Source organism: Pantherophis guttatus, chromosome 3, assembly GCF_059756535.1.
Source record: "Pantherophis guttatus breed Tessera chromosome 3, ASM5975653v1, whole genome shotgun sequence".
NCBI classification, from domain to species: domain Eukaryota; kingdom Metazoa; phylum Chordata; class Lepidosauria; order Squamata; family Colubridae; genus Pantherophis; species Pantherophis guttatus.
In genome coordinates this window covers 23,295,608-23,315,162 of record NC_142065.1, presented here as the reverse complement: position 1 = coordinate 23,315,162, position 19,555 = coordinate 23,295,608, and the positions used below count along the sequence as shown (strand labels likewise).

General features: G+C 40.3%; 1 protein-coding gene across 3 annotated transcripts in view; it reads right to left on the bottom strand.

Moving 5' to 3' along the window:
• Positions 1-469: 469 nt before the first annotated feature.
• Positions 470-19,555, bottom strand: part of LOC117663566 (opsin-5-like) — a 31,725-nt gene continuing 12,639 nt past the window's right edge. For 2 of the 3 annotated variants that reach the window (XM_087889105.1, XM_034413803.3), the window contains 3 exons: positions 17,991-18,118; positions 5,471-5,799; positions 470-1,919 (listed from right to left, as the gene is read on the bottom strand). In XM_087889105.1, the coding sequence (XP_087745231.1) occupies positions 1,332-1,919; positions 5,471-5,799; positions 17,991-18,118 (1,045 nt within the window). In that variant the 3' untranslated portion in view covers positions 470-1,331. The remainder of the gene's footprint in view (positions 1,920-5,470; positions 5,800-17,990; positions 18,119-19,555) is intronic. The other variant, XM_034413805.3, reaches the window with a different exon arrangement.

Sequence of the window (19,555 nt, the reverse complement as noted above, 5' to 3'; positions counted from 1 at the left end):
AAAATCTTTACATCTAGTCCCTCCGTTCTGAGCACAATCCTCCCTTTTCTTGTTGTTTACAGTGATGACCAAATGCCTTGGGAGTTCATTGTAAAACCCAGACTTTATAGTCCAACCATAGAGAATGCTGTGTCCTTGGAGGCCATTATTTTCAATGCCATGTTTGGGCATGAAATGACCATTGGTCAAAATTCTTCACTATGTTTTGAGTAGTTGTTCTTTTCTCAGACAGTGATGGATTTAAATCAGAAGTAGTACTATTGAATGCTTACTTGCTTAAAGAACTGCAGTTTTTTTTTTAGGATGTTCCCTCAACTTAAGCCTCTTGTGTGAGGTAGAAAGATGTCATTTACCCCTCAGGTAGAACTGTGGAAACAGTAACTTTTCACGATTGAGTTCCACAACTGATGTTAAGGCTGTAGAGGGCAGGATGGAACATCTGTTGTAATAGCACCTTAGATTTCTTAGCTTTCTACCATGTAATACTTTATGAGAAATCAATGTTCTTTATCATTAATAAACTGTCATAATCATCCTTAAAGGCGGGGATAAATAGGGAAAATAAAACATGTAGGAAATTAGATGAGTAATATCTGAGTCAACACATCGGCTTGGTTCTGTGCTGGCATGAATTGATCTTTAAAAATATTATGGGCCAGAGGGAAATCTAGCTAAGGTATTACAGCAAACATTAGCACTGAGACTGTAGGAGCCATAGAATCCACCTGAATAACAGATGTAAAACTTATCCAAGTTACTATGTAATTTTGACAGCACATCTGATAAGCAAGTGGCCCTATGTCTCTGAGCTCTTATCAATCTAATCTGATTGAATTCTTATTATTTTTTTTGCACTCCAGTTATGTGTGCAATTAATTATTCCTACCTTCAGCATCATCTGCGTGGGTTGACTGAAACTGAGTTAGGGAAGTAACTCACAGTACAGTACAGACTGAACAGGCATTTGAACCGTTTTGCAGTTTGTGATACTCTGATGTCATAAATGCTAGAAGGACCTTTAGATTGTGCTTTGTTTTGTTTTGTTTGCCATTGTTGATTTTTTTTTTCTTAGAGATGCAAAATTGCTGATACAAAATTCCATCTATAAAAAATGTATAATTTGCAAAGAACACTTTGGGAACAATGGTATGTAAGGATAAAAGATATTTTTTTAGGTAGATTTAAAAAAAAAAAACGTTTCCCAGCTTTACCATGTTAACTGGGCATGATGAAAATGATAAATCAAATATCTGGATAGCTTTAGATAGTGGAAGGTAGACCTAGATAGAAAGGACCTACCCCTGCCTTTGAACCCTTTCCTCTTACCATGCTTACATGAGATCTCTCACAATGTTTGAAGGCATAACATCTCCGGCCACATTCATAGTCCCTATTCCAGTCTTTTTTTTGGTCATGAGCACCATGACTTGCACAGTTCGCTTAAAACTTGGCCGGCAAGCTCTTCCATTTCTCAGAATTGCAAGAGGGTTAGTCTTGGAGGCTGTGTCAGATTTCTGGGTGAGCCTATAGCATCGGGGATAATTGCTGAAGCATTCAAAGGTGTCAGAACAGTTCCTACAGGATCCACGGTGGTCAGTGAAAGCAGTAGAGAATCTCATGGAAGCCCGGCCATCTGGCGTATGGAAGGATCGGAGGGTGATGACCCTGGACCGGCTGCAACAGCAGACTGCACACACTGCCTGGAAAAATGAGAGGTCTTTAGAAAGGAACTTCTGGAAGTTGGGCTTGAAGAGCAGATACACCAGAGGGTTGTAGGTGGCCGAGGACTTGGCAAAGACAGCAGACAGGGCAAAGGCCAGGATCGGCACTTTGCTGGCATCACCAAATGCTGCCCACATAGCAACAATGGCATAGGGGGTCCAAGCAGCCAGAAATCCAATGCACACAGAAACACTGAGCTGGAAAAGAGAGGGAACAACCAAGAGGAAAATCGTAATATGCTCCTTGTTTTACTTCATTTTAAGGTTCTGTAAGGGGATTCCTACATTGCAATAAGATAAGCGTGTGGCTTGATTGGTTTGGGTTAATATAATACATAAACCCGGTCCCAGCCAATGGTAATTTATTTAGAAAATCATGGTTAAGCAAGCAATGGCTTATTGTGATTTGTGACTCAAGTCTATAACTCAGCCATCCATAACTCAGCCATTCTTAATTTTGGTTAAGCTTATACAGTAGAATCTAGTTGAACATTGAGCTTTGTGGCATACCAGTGCAGAAGTCTTACAATCTCTATTGAATATCTTAGGGTCAGAGTTATACAAATAGGCTTTAGTTTTAAATGAATTTAATTCTCAGGACTTCCTGAGACAACATAGAGTGTGGTTATGCACTGAGAGTACTGAGATGTTCCTTAAAAATAGACAATCTTCCTAAATGTCTCTGTTTCCCAGACTTCTCTAGAACAAAAGGATGACTTGACCATCAAGTATGTTGTACATCAATTGTGGGATTCAGCTGGTTCTGTACGGTTCTGGCGAACTGGTAGCGGCGATTGTGGTAGGCTCCACTCACTCACCCAGATGTAATGCCATCCTATTTTGCCATGTTTTGGAGTCCGTGTGCATGCATGGAAGGTGCGCGCATGACCAAAGAGCATGCACAGAAGGCTGAGCATGCGTGGAAGGTGGGCGAACTGACATTTGCGAACCGGTAGGGAAGGTAAGTGAATCCCACCTCTGTTGTATGTCCATAAAGCAGACATTAGTCTGCTTTAGTCAATTCCAGACAATGGGGAATAATTCTAGTATCCACACAGCCTTTTCTGTGACAAAAATTGGAAGGTTATCAACTTCAGACCCTTCCTTCCTTCCTTCCTTCCTTCCTTCCTTCCTTCCTTCCTTCCTTCCTTCCTCCCTCCCTCCCTCCCTCCCTCCCTCCCTCCCTCCCTCCGTTGTTCAGCATGATAATGTTTATATGGGCATTACTTTTGCAAGGTAATGTATTGAATGTTAAAAAAATGAGCTTCTTGCATTTCCTGTGCATGAGATTTTGCTTTGTTTCTTTAAAAGATAAGGTAAAATCTCCCTGGAATCAAAACTGACTTCTGGAGATTACATGGAGATATCCATATTTTTCTTGGCAACAGTAGAGAAATGGTTGCTATTGCGTCCTTCCAATGTTTCCAGTTGCTTCTCCTATAAAAGCAGGACTGCATCAGAGCTAAGTAATGTGTTGCAACTGAATAGCATCATCATAGCATCATTCTGTACTCAAGAGAGCTAGCTGCTGGAAGATAAATAAGTATCTATCGCACTTCTGGAGAGAAACTATCTACTGCAGCTCAGAATAATATGCTGCTGGCGTGTATATTTAATTAGCCTGTAATTAATGAGTTAATTAATTCAACTGGTGAATTGGTTAGTGCATTCAACCAGATGATAAACAAGCCCTGGAGTTTCTCTTCTCTTTAGATAAGCAGGCTGTGATATGCTGCTGACATACTGCTTGCCGATCAAGAGAGTAAGGTGTGTACACAGTTAAATTAAGTTGTCAAATCATGACAGGCAGCCGTGCAACATGAATGAGCAAATCATCCTGATGTAATAGAACTCTCTCTCTCATTTTATCTTTGCCTGCTGCTGTGCCTGGTGCCTGATTCATCACTCCACCTCCGTCTTCCAATGGCATTTTCGTGGGGGAAGCAATTTTTTTTAAAAAAAAATCCCCCAAATTGAAGATTCTTCCTATGAGGACTCCCAGAGATTCTGGAAGAATAAAGCATTGGCAAGAAAGGGTGGTGGGTGTATTTAGACTAGCAGTAGGGACCAGGGGTGGGTTCTACTTACCTTTACTACCGGTTAACAACGGGGCCACGCGCACGCGCTTCTGCACATGCGCAGAAGCGTTCTGATGACATCGGGGTCAGTGGGCGGAGCCTCCCACCAGTTTTACTACTGGTTCTATAGAACCGGTGCAAACAGGGGGCAACCCACCACTGGTAGGGATCTACTAATAAAGAGCTGTTGTTACTGTTGGAACCGTGTCCTGTCTCTTCCATCACCCGATCTAACAAGAGGGCTGTTCAATTTTGACACTAGATGGCCTCTTTAACCCCTCTAAAGGGGCCATCTATGCAGGGATGAAATGCTCCCGGTTCGGACCGGATCGCCCGATTTGGTAGCGATGGTGGCGGGTGGTTCGGAGAACCGGTAGGAAAAATCCCTGCCCCCCCATCCCATTCCCAGCTGAGCCGCGCAATCATCAGAGGCTTTTTTTTTAATTTTTAAAAGCGTTTTTTCTACAACCTCTTCGGCCAAAAAAATGCTTTTAAAAGTAAAAAAAAAAAAAAGCCTCTGATGATCGTGCAGCTCAGCTGGGATCATCAGAGGCTTTTAAAAGCATTTTTTCTACAACCTCTTCGGCCCGCCCAGTCACATTACACCCCCCCCCCACCAAGCCATGCCCACAGAACTGGTTGTAACAAATTTTACATTTCACCCCTGCATCTATGTCAAAATTGAATAGCATGACACAGATAAACCTCCAGGTGACCATAATGACCTGCTAAAAGAGTGCAAATTACCAGCTATTTGCAACCCCATTCCCCACCATCCAGCCAGAGCTGAAGAAGCTTCTTGGATGAGAAGTGAAACATCTTCAAAGAAAAACCAAAAAGTCCAATTGCCTCTTAAAAAAGCACCTTTGGGACAACTATGACCTGGATGACTAAGAATCTCCATGGATGTTAAGTGAATCACTGCAGTCGTTAAGGAAATCTGACTTCCCCTATTGATTGTGCTTGTCAGAAGCCAGCTGGGAAGATTGCAAATGATGATCAACTGACTTCAGAACAGTGGAACCATGATAAATACATTATGTGATCGTGGGAATGCTGCAATGGTTGTAAGTCACTTTTTTCAGGGCTGTTGTAATATCTAATGGCTGCTAAATGAATGGTTGTAAGTAGAGGACTTTTTATGATTTAAATATGCTATGGGAACTCAGCCAATTATTGCTTAGATTATGTTTGAGGAAAATATGATTTATAGCAATGTATAAATATATATACATATCTTGAACCCTGCATAACAAATCCATAATAACCCAAAACTGAAACAAGCGGTAAGCAAATCCAGATATCTGTTGCAGAGGGAAATTATGTTGAATGCATCAGGACATCATTTTTGCAAATGATGTGAATTATGTATTTTGCATCCGTTATCGATGCATCATTTTTGAAGATACAGATTAGCTATAGAAGCCCAGAGCCTGAATTGGAATTGAGAGACTGGCTTTCCACCTTAACACAATTCTTTCCCCCATTTGATGCTTATAGAGCATCCTTCAGTTGGTAGTTTTTGTCAGTAAACTGAGGTACCATTTGGGATTATTTCCCTTCTTGCAGGAAAATATCTCAGAATACAAAACCTAAAATTAAGGAATTTTCTAAAGAAACTGCCTCCATATGGGTATCAGAAATCTATCCGCATCATGCTTCAATCCTTACCTTGACAATTAGGCTGTGGACACTGTTAGGTTTGCTCTGGGGTGACATATGCTGTTTCACTGCTCTTCTGGACACTTTCACTGTCCAAAGGATGAGCGAGTAGGAGATGATTATCAGGACGCATGGAATGATGTAACAGAAGACAAAGAGGGCCATGATGTAGAATTTGGCTTCTCTGGTTGAGGGTTTCCATTTGATGCAGCAAGCAGTCCCGTAGGGTTCTGGCCCATAACTGCCCCAGTCAGCCAGAGGAGCCGCTGCGAAGATGAATGCATAAATCCAGACACAGGCTAGCAAGACCCCAGCATATGGCGGAGAAAATTTATTGCCTAAAGAAAGAGAGTGAAGGAGACGGATCAGAGCTTTTTCCAATAAGGCAATCTGTTTATTCGTTTAAACAATTCTTTGCCTGAAATGAAAGCAAGAAAACAGACAGGGCAGCATAATCAAAGCTAACAGTTTAAAACAGAGGTGTCAAACTCAAGGCCCAGGGGCCAGATCCGGCCCACAGGATGCTTAGATCTGGCCCACCAGACCACCCTGGAAACAGCGATGACCGGCCCGCTGTACCTCTGCCAGGGAAAACGAAGCTTTTCACACAGCCCTCCCAAGCTCCGTTTTCACTGGCAGAGAGTTGCAGGAGGCCATCGCAGCCAAAAAGAGAGCTTGCGAGGGCCACAGGCAAGCTCCCGTGTTTTTGCTGGCAGAGGTTACAGGAAGCCATCCCAGCCAAAAACGGAGCTCGGGAGCCTGTTTTTGCTAGCAGAGCGCTTGGGCCTCCACAGGCGCTCCCGACATGAGTGATGTCGAGCAGGTCACACCCACCCTGGCCACGCCCACCCTGGCCCCCCAAGGTCAAACACAACTCTGATGCGGCCCTCAATGAAATCGAGTTTGACACCCGTGGTCTACAATATAAATGGAAATATGTTGATTTTTACATTTTAGCTCAGTGAGAATTTGACGAAGTCATATTTTCAACAGTGCTGACTGAAATGTCTTGGGATGGAAGGACTGATAGTCCACTACACTTATGACAGTTGTAAAACAGTTTTACGATACAGTTTTACAGTTTTTCTTGGTGGTTATTCAATGAACGTGATGACATAAAGCAAATGTGGCTGTTGTAAAGTGGATGCAACTGTTAAGTGAACCAATGGATGAGATTTTGCTGAAAATTGGAAGTGCCGGTTTTTGGCATAGCCGACATAAAAAACAATAATGTGACTGTGGGACTTTGCAAATGGCCGTAAATGCAGGCATTGCCAAGCACCTGAAGTTTGGTCACATGACCATGGGGGAGGAACCATCGGAACTTTGAATCTGGGTCGTAAGTCCCTTTTTTCAGGAGAGTGGTAGCTCTGAATAGTTGATAAATGTCTGGTTGTAAGCTGAGGACTATTTATACAAGGTCTTCTAATAGAAATAATATGGGAATCTATCTTCTATCACCCATAAGCCATGGATGTCTGCAGGATGTAGTTATAAAAGTTGAGATGGCAGCAGTGATGATGCAATCAAAACTTTGCCCATTTTCTGTGTGCATCACTTGAATGAGACCATCAGAGCTACTTCATTGATTTTGGGAACCGTTCCCTAGTGATACCCCTGCCATAAGCTATTTATTTCTATACTAATTCTGTCTGGAAACATCAGAGAGAAAACCTGAATCTATTGTAAATACAGCTTACGTTTTACCTCTAAGTCAGTGATGGCTAACCTTTTTGCCATCGAGTGCCATAAGCGAGGGTCATGCAGGGGGGTCACGCATGTGCATGCCCACACCCATAATTCAATGTCCCCCCATGCACCGTCCCCCACACATGTGTGAGCAATGCCCCCTGTGCGCCGTTTTGGGCCCTCCCCAAACTCCAGAAGCTTTCTTGAAGCCTGGGGAAGGTGAAAACACCCCGCCCACCCTCCCAGAGGCCGAAAATGCCCTCCCAGAGCCTCCGCGTGAGCCCTGTACTTACCTGGCATCCAAAACGGGCCGCATGGAGACTCCTGGGAGGGGAGGGGCAGTGTGGGCGGGGCCAGTTGAAAATCAGCTGGCCAGCATGCACATGTGCACTGGAGCTAAGCTAGGGCAATGGCTTGCGTGCCTGCAGATATGACGCCACATGCCACCTGTGGCACGCATGCCATAGGTTTGCCATCACGGCTCTAAGCTATATCCCTATAGAGGAAACAAAGCCATTTTTAGATATGCACACCATGGAGGTTGTTTTTATGGAGTGAATGTTATAAGAGAAGGCCATTGCTGTCTTCTCTATAGATACAAAAGAAAAATGAGACCTAGAAGCAAAGAGCAATGTAACAAGATGTATCGCTAAAGCTAAAAATGGGGAAACTATTAAAAGCAGATTCAGGTCTTACACATATGATATGCAGGTGAATTACTGAGTTCCCAAAACAAAGCACATCCATATTTATTTAAGATATACTATGAACCTCTTTTGCACTTTGTAAGTATTGTGACGAAAATTCACATATGAGTCATTCAAAATTGATTTTTTTTCTAGTCCTTTCACTGTGATTCATAAAATAGCATCTATTGTTATATCCACAGGGACATGTGGACAAAAACAGGTTTTACATAAAAAGTCCCTCTTTCAATATGATTGGGAAAATCTTCTGTCCAAGCTCCTGGTGGTATGTCCTGACTATACTCAATTAGATGATTCAATAGGTCAGTATGCGGCAGTTTCCTATAGTAGCTCCCCATTATATGTTTTAAACCAGGCACCATAAAATTAGTTTTGTTTCTTCTTGTTTTGGATCCAGAAGCATCAAAAGAAAAGCAACAGTGAATTAAAATTTAAAATCAGATCATTTCTCTGATTTTTAAAAATCTTTTGAGTTAATTCTTAAAACTGAATTGCTTTATTCCTACAAAAACAACTTTGTAAATTCTATCTATGTTTACTGAGAAGTGAATCCTATTGAGTTTGGTGAATCAGTAGTATGTTTCAATCCAGTCCAGTCCAGTCCAGTCCAATCCAATCCCATCCAATCCAATCCAATCCAATCCAATCCAATCCAATCCAATCCAATCCGTGAACTGGAGGTAAAGGTTAGTATCATTCTTATGGATCTTGTACTCTCTGAGATTGGTTGTTTGCTGACTATAAAACTGGAATGGGAAACTAATATCTGTAAAAATGCAACAAAGCCTACTCACCCTCAAACTGAAGATGTTACTGAAGATGTTACCTAAGCTAAAATCTCACCTCTCAATATTTCTGCTGCCTAAGAAGGCTATATGAGATGACTATAAAAGGGGAACAGCGTTTGTAAAATATTTGCATTTGATAATTTGTACATCACTATCAAAGCTGACACCAGTCAGAGCATAGAAAAACTCAAAAGAAATAGTGCAAGATTGGACGATGTGGAGAGACCTGGTCCATAGAATAGCCAAGAGTCAGACACAACTGAATGGATAACATTATTATTAAATTGTACATGTTGTTCTGGACTTGGAAAGTGTTGTGGTCTGTCAGCAGCCTGCGGAACTGGCAGCAGAGTTGGACAGCGATGAGGCTGAGGAAGAACAGGGGCCAGTCGTGGAGGCTGGGAAAGGCCTGGATGAGGGCTCTGCGTCGGAGGCAGAGATGGGGCCAGGGCCATCGGGGACTCCGGAGCCTCCAGAGGTTGACAGTAGAGAGACAGAGGAACAGGAGGAGTCTGTTCCTAGTGCATGTATGAGAAGAGCTGCCAGAAGGCAAGAGCAGCTAAAGCAAAGAGGACGACTCGGGAGTAGGGCCAAGAGATGATTGGCCCCTCCCATAAGGCTTAAAAGAACAGCAATGGCTCTTGGGCTCTTTGTCAGAAAACAACATTGATAGACTTGTTCTTGTCTTGCTGCACTTATCTCTGGTCGGCATTTTTTGCCAAGAGAAGCCTTTGGCAGTTTGCCTATTTATAACAAGGTTGGTGATTAGACTGAAGAATTTGTGTTATGAAGAATTAGTTTTAATTTAGTTTGGACTACGCTGAGAATGAGTTAATTCTCAGCTGTTCTAATAAAGTCTGATTGTTTTGGAACTGTTTGCGTCTAATACTACCTACTTGGGCCTGGGTCACAACAGAAAGCATGTTTATAATTTGGAATACATGACAGATTGGGGAAAAGTGTCTAGTGAGGGGGAATCAACCCTGTCTTCAGAGCCACAGCCATGTGATTGGAATATCACAATGCATGGGGGGGGGAGGGAGGGGGCCAGGCTTTGATTGCAAGGTTGTGAGTGTTGTTTTTACATTTTTGAACCCCGTCCCTGAAGGGGAGGATTGTTGTTGCCTTATCTTATTAGAAGCTATTTCAGCCTTTACAATCACAACCAGTGTCATTATTTAGAGTAACTATGATTATTCTCAGTTTTTGTTTCCCAGATAATTTGATCTCAGGGAACAAGTAATATACCAACCACCAAGGGACAAGATTCAGCTTTTTAGGTTCTGAGATTTACATAGTGCCTGAATGACCTTTTTTTCAAAGAACTGCTGGAGATTATTTTTAAAAACGTTATTTGCATGCACGGTTGTCCCTCTGCTTTCTTGCAAGAAGCTGTAGCAACTACTCTGATAAACGGCCCTTAAACATGAAATTGCACATTTGCGTGGACATGTCAAACTGCACTGGCCAGTATTTTCAGAAGCCCTTTTGACACATTATCTGTAATGTCAGGTTTGATCAAAAGATTTGGATTTGAGGACTGTATTCTCTCTGTATATAAAAGTAACTTCCGTTTACTTCAAGGTGAGTGATTTTGTGGACACATCAGTGCCTGCTTTATAAAGCCAAGCGTATATCATATTGATGCTGATTTATCTAATACAATAGAATGTTAGCATTATTCATTCTGTCCTGTTTTAGACTTGCTAGCCAGAAATAAAGAAATTGTTTGGAATCAATTTGGGATAAGCAGGTGGAACCATAGCTTGTATATCAGAAACACCGAAGATTCTTGGACATCCTAACGCCTACATTACAATATCTGCAGATATTTGCTATGATGCATCTGCTAGTCTTTGAATAGTGCAAGATTTGTGTTATGGGCTAACTCCAGTTAAGCAACAACCATTTTGTCTATGGAGATTCTCAATCATCCAGTTGTCCCAAAGTTGCTTTTCAAAAGGCAACTGGACTTGCTTAGTTTTTTCCTTGAAAATGTTTTGCTTCTCATCCAAGAAGCTTCCTCAGTTCATGTCCCTATATATATGACTTGATAAGTAAATTAACTCCTTGTTTAACATAAAATATTGAACCATAAAGTCACCAAATAAGGGGTTACAAAATACATTCAACAAACTGGTTGAAATTAACCTACAGTATCTTAATCAATTGAACAAATGAACTTCTGAGCAAATTTAATTAATTAATAAATACCTTTGTATTCTCAGAATGAATACTCGCTTGTTAAATTTCTAGCATTCTCCTTCTTGCCTTAATGGATACCTGTGTATCTTTAACATGGTATATTGGGGTTGTAACTATATTTAGGGCTACTATTCACACTTGTAAAGCCTTAATTCAACCATCACATTGTAAAAAAGATATATCATTTTCAGCAGCGTTCCTCAATTTTGTGCTTTCCAGATGATTGGTCTACAACTCCACCCTTTGATTAAGTGCCATTAAGTCAGTGTCAACTCTTAGTGATCATATGGATAAATTCTCCCCAGAATGATTGGTCCTCAGGAGGGCCTTGTAGATCTCTTAATGATGCATTGATTGCTGTTCTAATTGAATCCATCCACATTGATGCTAATTTCTTCTTCTTTTCTTTAGCTTTTCCAAGAATTATGGATTTTTAAGGGGATTTTTAGGTGATATATCCAAAATATTACAGTTGGAGCCTCATCAATAGTGCTTTCCAGGAGAATTCTGGCTTCATTTGTTCAATGATTCATTAGTTTGTTTTCCTGGCTATCCAGGGTAAATGGCATCTCCAGCATCAAAGTTCAACTGTGCCCTGTTTCTTCAAAGTCTACAGTAGGTCTTGGATTCATAGAATGTCACAGAAAAAAACTATTGCTGAATAATTCTATTCTTTGTTGATACAGATCCATCATTCCAAGGCTTTCATTGAAATCCTACCAGGTGCTAGTCTGAGAGATAGTTCTTGACTTTGCTGTTGATGATCAATCCTAAAAAGCAAAGCTATCCACCACCTCAATGTCTGTTGTCAGTTCTGACAATGGTTGATGTATCTATTGTCATTTCTTTAGCCTTCTTTACATTTAATCGTAGTTCCTTTCCCCCTCCACTATACTCTTTGATTTTCATTACTAGCCTTGAAGATTATCTACATTCTCAGCAATCAGACTGGTGTTATCAGCATAGTACAGATTATTGATGTTTCTTCCTCCAGTTTTAAATCCATGCTCATCTTTTTCCAATACAGCTTTTCTAGTATATGTTTTGCATAAAAATTGCATAAATAGGCAGGGAGTAGACTTGCCGTTATTCCTTTCCAGTTTGGAACAAGTCTATTTCACCTTGTTATACAACTCCCTTAGTTATCTTCAGTGGTAGTCTGATACATCAGAAGAGTGCAAGATTAGAAGGATGATCTATGGGCATGCTAGAAATTGGCCCCATGTTGGATATACACAAACTAGGATTTTTGACTGGTTACATAACATCGCTTCTGGGGCAGGGGTGAAATCCAGCAGGTTCTGACAGGTTCTGGAGAACCGGTAGTGGAAATTTTGAGCAGTTTGGAGAACCGGTAGAGGAAATTTTGAGTATATACATCACCTCTGAGAAATTGAGAAATACTACCTCTGGCTGGCCCCAGAGTGAGGTGGGAATGAAGATTTTGCAATATCCTTCCCCCTGGAGTGGGGTGGGAATGGAGATTTTGCAGTATCCTTCCCCTGCCACACCCATCAAACTACGCCCACCAAACTACACCATGCCCACCAAGCCACACCCACAGAACCAGTAGTAAAAAAAAAAAATTGGATTTCACCACTGTTCTGGGAGGGTTTGAGGAGCAAATGTTTCCTTTCATTCCTTTGTATCCTTTCCTTTTTAAGTACAAAATAAGCAGAATTACTAATTGTTCTACATTGTTTCTTTAAACAGGCAATAGATATAGATAGTGTTGTGGCGGGGATGGTTGGCGGTATCTTAAATCAATCCCCTGCAGGTTGCAGCCGTTCACTGAAGGTAATTGACTACAAAACACAATGGCACTTTTCCATGCGGCTGTTGATAAAAATAGGCTCACCAACATGATCGCCAATGTCCGATGACGGATATGGCATAAGAAAAAGAAATTGACTATAATCTACCCTGTTGGTCAAGTGCACATTGACAGATAGATGCTTTGACTCATTGACTCTCACATACGCGTTTGTGTACGAGATAAATCTAGGGAGAAAGGTAGATTAGCTCCACCATGAACTTTGTGCATTCAGTGGATATCAGAACTAGTCCCCATAAGGTTATGTGCACAAACACACTTTAACAGCTGCTTTCTGGACTGGGTCATGTTGGCATGAAGAACTTACACTGGAGAGGTTTCCCTTCATATGCATGCAAATGGTCAGGCAATTAGTCATCTCTCTCTCTCTTCCCCTCCTTACTGCCCCCGCCCCCCACCAAGCAATACTCTTTTGCTCATAATTAAGGAACAGTCTACAGTGTGGCAGAATTAATCAAGTATAAATCCCAGGCTGAAACAGTTGCAGAACAAGAAGCAAAAATAAATGTGGAAAGTAGTTGAGGAACTGATTGAAATTATGAAGCAATATCGGCTGCATCATTTAATTTTTTAAGAAAAAAAGCTTATCATTTTCAGATTGAAAAACTACTCCTAGATTGTATTTGTAATTAGAAATAGAATAACAGAGTTGGAAGGGACCTTGGAGGTCTTCTAGTCCAACCCCCTGCTTAGGCAGGAAACCCTACACTACTTCAGACAAATGGTTATCTAACATCTTCTTCAAAACTTCCAGTGTTGGAACATTCACAACTTCTGCAGGCAAATTGTTCCTCTGATTAATTGTCCTAACTGTCAGAAAATTTCTTCTTAGTTCTAGGTTGCTTCTCTCCTTGATTAGTTTCCACCCATTGCTTCTTGTCCTGCCCTCAGGAGCTTTGGAGAATAGCTTGACTCCCTCTTCTTTGTGGCAACCCCTGAGATATTGGAACACTGCTACCATGTTTCCCCTAGTCCTTCTTTTCAGTAAACTAGACATACCCAGTTCCTGCAACTCTTCTTCATGTTTTAACCTCCAGTCCCCTTTGTTGCTCTTCTCTGCACTCTTTCTAGAATCTCCACATCTTTTTTACATTGTGGCAACCAAAACTGAATGCAGTATTCCAGGTGTAGCCTTACCAAGGCATTATAAAGTGGTATTAACACTTCACGTGATCTTGATTCTATCCCTCTGTTTATGCAGCCTAGAACTGTGTTGGCTTTTTTGGCAGCTGCTGCAGACTGCTGGCTCACATTTAAATGGTTGTCCACTAGGACTCCAAGTTCCCTCTCACAGTTACTACTATTGAGCGAGGTACCACAAATCTCTTTTTTAAAAAAGTGTGTGAAGGAGAACTCTATTTAAAAATGTTGTGCTGGTTAATGACCACCATAAAGTGGTCATTTATATTTCAAAATGTAAAATGTGACCAAAAAAAAAAAAGAAAAGCAGAGGCTTTGTATTATGTAAAAAAAATCAAACTCCTATAAATTGAAATTTGTTTCCTAAGAATCTGTGTATGCCAGATTCCTTTCTACCCTTTTCATCTCCTTCTTAAATCTTAAACACTTTGATTCTTTAAAGACTTTAAACTCCAACCCTCCCTCCCTATCCACCGTTCGAGTCTTCAGACATATATAGGAATAACATTTCTTTGAAACTAAGCAATTTGAGATATGCTGACTTTACTCATTGCCTCATGGGGACGAGCTAATGTGCATTAGAGGAAAGATAAGCTATTGAGGCCACAAAATTATTTCACGGTACTTAGAAGATAAGCCAAAACTGCACAAGGGAGAGGGGCTGGTTGGTGGCTGATGGTTAATAGCTAAAATTAGTCTTCAGCTCTTTCCTCCATTTTTTCCAGGCAGCTCTGTAATCTGGAAGAATGGGCCTTTAAGTGCCGTCTTGACTGTGTAAATGAAGTTCCTCATAATAGATTTTCAAAAAGAAAGTAAGATGTATACTATTATAAATAGTGACATAATAGCAATATAGTATGTTTGTTATGCAAGCATTTCTCTATTTTTCACTTGTTAGAAAACTAATTTTGGAGTTAGCTGTAGGAACTGGGCTTATTTGGCTATATTTGGTTTCACCTTTTTCCCCCTCCCCAATATTTCCTAAATCTTTGATGGTGACTGGGCTACAATAGATCATTTTTACTGAGGTCTGTCAAGGATTTTCCCAGTTGGCTCAGAATAAGGAAAGGCTGGTCTACAATAATAAAAGGATGAGTGGTTGGAGACAGTGGTGGGTTTCAAAATTTTTTACTATGGGTTCTGTGGGTGTGGCTTGGTGGGCATGGCTTGGTGGGCATGGCAGGGGAAGGATACTGTAAAATGTCAATTCTGTCCCCAATCCAGGGGAAAGTTACTGCAAAATCCCCACTTCCTCCTGATCAGCTGGGACTTGGGAGACAGAGAATAGATGGAAGTGGGGCCAGTCAGAGTTTTTACTACCGGTTCTCCAAACTACTCAAAATTTCTGCTACCGGTTCTCCAGAACTGGTCAGAACCTGCTGAAACCCACCTCTGGTTGGAGAGCAGGAAAGAGAGGTGCTTGTGCTTGTTCAGTATATTTACTTTAAAACCTGTGTGCCAACTTGTAATTTTTCTTTTTGATCTTATCAAATCAATCACCAGGAACTCCAAAGTACAGTTGACATAAATCAACATCCTCAAGTCATATTGAAGTCCCATGGGATTTTCTTGGAAGGAAGTGGTTCATCACTGATTACTAACTCTCCGATTCTAGCTTAAAGTCTTATATTTCTTGCTGATCTACCACTAAGTAATAATCAGATCCAACCATGTTAAGAACTGGAGTATTAAAGGGAAACAGAAATAACAGTGTTGGAAGGAACCTTGGAATCTGTAATCCAACCCCCTCCTCAGGCAGGAGATCCTATACAATTCTGAACAAATGGCCGTCCAATCTCTTCTTGAAAACATCCAGTGATAGAGCACCCACAACTTCTCAAGGTAAGCTGTTCCACTTGTTAATTATTCTCACTGTTAGGAAGTTTCTCCTTAGTTCTATATTGCTTCTCTCCTTGGTTAGTTTCCATCCATTGCTTCTTGTCTTGCCTTTAGGTGCTTTGGAGAATAGTTAATACCCTCTTCTAGGATAGAGATGGTTTATATGTAGCCATGATTGATTTAACTATGATCTATTCAATGAACACCTGCTAGGTTTTTTTTTTCACACGTGCCCGCTTTTTTGATCCTTCAATATCTTTTATCCAGCAAAGTTTTAAACACTTTATTTAACACAAGCAAGGACTACAGAAATACAAGATTCATTACATTTAGATTATTTAATTTATGTTTATAGAAAACACTGGATCAGTTACTCTGTTTTTGACTGGGAGACGGCAATTGACCAAAGCAGCATTGTGCTGCAAACTCCATTACTTTTGTAAATGGGTTGCCATGTCACATACACAAAAGGGGCAGAATTTAGGTTGTACTGGAAAAATGCTGCTTTTGGCATTTTATCCACCTCTCTGCAGTTTTTGTATATAGAACATACCACTGACGGAAAGACTCTGTTCCTGCGGCTCAGAAGAGGTGGAGACTGTGGATCACATGCTCCTTAGATGTTCCTTTTATACGGAGATTAGGAAAAAAATATTCTGCCAATAACTGCTAGGTATCTTGGCCGTTCCAACACTACCTATCTTCAGTGGCTGCTTAATACATAACTACAGCACAGGTGGCCAGATTCTGCGCAGCAGCACTGGGGATTCGTTGCAAACACGTTTCTTCTCCACCATAGTGATGTTATATAACAATTGTGGCAAACCCCTTGCACTGCTTAGTCCTTTCCCTTTTAGCATTGAACTACAATGGGCCACACAGTTTATGGACTGCAACTGGTATAGTCATACCATGTATAATTGACAGACTGGATTTTATTATAGATTTTAGTTGTTATTTATTATTTTATATTAGAATTTTTAATTATCCCTTTAATTTCTTTAATTATCTCAAATTATCTCTTCAGTTCAAACTCAGTCAACAGAACATGTTCTGATTCAGTCAGGTTTTCCATTCCTGTTACAAATGTATCCAAAATATATTGATGCACATTAATGAGAATAAATAAATCTTGTATCACACGTAGCATAGGATGGATGCCAGCTGACACAGGGATTTGTCGACTAAAGTCTGATGTTGTTCATTCCAACTTGATTTGGAAGAAATGTATTGGACATAATTCCCAGAGTTTGACTGCAAATTAAGCCAGTTTCCTCTATCTGGGTTACATTTTTCTTTCAATCCATTTATTCCAAAGATTATATATGTTGCTTAGTTTGCCTACCTAAAGAACGTGTGCATTAAGCCTTGCCAAAGGAGTCCAGTACATTTTGAATTTTTTTCCTTCCCTTTCAGTGATTGGTACGCTTTCTGGTTGGTGAATAATGTGAGAAGAGTTATATTGATGAAAGCTGCTACATGGGCCAATTTTTCCACTGAATTGCTGTCCAGAGAAATTAGCACTGACTGACCTTTGCAAGGGAATTCTTTAAGTTTTTAGATTCTGTGATTCTCCCATCAAAACATTTTTTTGATATGAGCAAGTTTGGGTTTTTATTTCATCATCATAAACATGAAATACTTTCTTCTAGTGATGTAACAAGTGATTGCATTTAGTCTAGATGCTGGAAAGAGATCAAGGATGACGGAAGAGAAGAAAAACTATAAAATACCTCAGGGATTGGCAGGGGTGAAAAATAAGTTGCCTCTTCCGTCAGATCCTTAGAATTTACAGGTTAATGCAAAAGAGCCTGCGGTCTAATCTACATATGCAAAGGGAAAGGGAAAATTGGAAGCTGCTGGTTTTCTTCTTTTTTATGCCAATTATTGCTATTTCAAAGGCTTGATGAATAGACTGTCTAATGGAAAGATTTCCAAAGGGACATATCGCTAAGAGATCCATGACTGCGTTATTGTAGAAATGACTAGTTTATATTATTATGGAAAAGTGAAAAGTAGAAGTTCAATGTTAATGCTTTATTCTACTGCAACACAGGGAGTGGGAAGTCATCCCTCCCCCCCTTTTCTCCCTCCCCTCCTCATTGTTCTTTCCCTTTCTCCTCCCCACTGTGTCCTATTATTTGCTTTTGTATTTTTGTATTTCATTCTATAATCTAATGAAATGTTTCATTTTTTTTAAAAAAAGAGATCCATGATTGTACGATCCTGGGAAAGAGTTGGGATGATGGAACAAGGATCAAGGTGAACAGGATTACAATTAAGACAGTCAGCAAGAAAAGATCATTTAAGATGCATGTCCCACCTACCATAAGCTGGATAACAGACCTTCATGCAGCAAACTGTGCTCAGTGCAGTCAAGCTGGTGAGGCTGCACAGACCAAAGAGGACTCCACAGAAGGCATAGAAGGTACACATGGCATGGTTGAACAGCCACCTAGAAAAAGAGATAATGGGAAAATAAATGACCAGAAGAAATTATGTCTCCTGTATTTTAATTGGAAAGAGATGTTTCAGCATCTAAGAAAATGTCCAGTAGTGTCCGATTCTAGAAGCAGTACACATCTCCGTTTCTTAGCTAAGAGAGTCAGCGTTATCCAAAGACATTTCCCTGGTCATATGACCAGCATGACTATATGTCAAGATGCACAGAACAACGTTACCTTCCCCCGATGTGGTACCTATTTATCTACTCACATTTGCATGCTTTCAAATTGCTAGGTAAGTAATGGGAGCTAACCCGATCACCCTGTGCTTGGGTCTTGAACTTGGGCTGTCAGCTTTCTGGTTGACAAGCTCCATGTCTTTAACCACTGAGCCATTGCGTCCCCTTGTTTTAGCACCTACGACCTCAATGTATGTCCAATGGGCATCAGTGTCCTCATCCATGCTTCCTAAATGTTTGCACTGCCACATTATCTACCGCATATAGTTCTCATTTTTTAAAAACATTTCTTTTGGGGAAAAATGGAAACATTATTTTTATTTTTATTTATTTATTTATTTTATTTTGAATTTGTATACCGCCCTTCTCCCTGAGGACTCAGGGCGGTGAACAGCCAAGTAAAAACATCAAGTACAAATATTAAAATACAGTTAAAATATACATATATAAATTTGGCCCCATTAATTAAAAACAATAAACAAAACACTTAAAAACACTTAAAAAATTAGGCCATTTTTTAAAAACATTTCTTTTGGGGAAAAATGGAAACATTAATATACTACCAAAGTGAAGCACCATTCCCTTTTCCTAATTGTGCCAATGAAGTCCATGTAGAGCCAAAGTATTGTTAGAGAATAAAATCAGTAGGTAATTACAGCTCAGTATCCTGAATAGAGTGCATCCACCTCCCCAGAAAAAAATAATAATAAAGGTAGGCTAAGACTGTAAAAACCTTCCCAGAAGGTTTGGGAGGGGAAGAAGTGTAATCTTAATAGTTTACTTTCTGATTGACAGTGCTTTCTCTGTGTATACCACTCTCAAACATCTCCCACCGTTAAAAAAAGATGGCTGTTCTGGAACATCTTTGAATCCCAATTGGTGGGAATCTTCAGTGTCAGGTAAATTGATGTGAAAGTGTTAATATAGTATTTAATTCTAACTTTATACTCATGCATATTTATTATTTATTGGCTTTGTTATTGCTGTTGCTCTTTCTGTACCATTTAAAAAAGTTCAAATTCGGAAAGTTTAAACATTTTACAAGTAAATAAATTTGTCCAGGATATCAGCTTGGTAACTTCTGCTTGAACATCATTTGATCAAGTCAGTTTCCCCTAAGTCAGAACTTTCCAGATACAACGTGACTACATTTCTCATTATCCTGAGGCAGCCAAAGTCCTTGATATTATCCCATATTATTAATAGTTT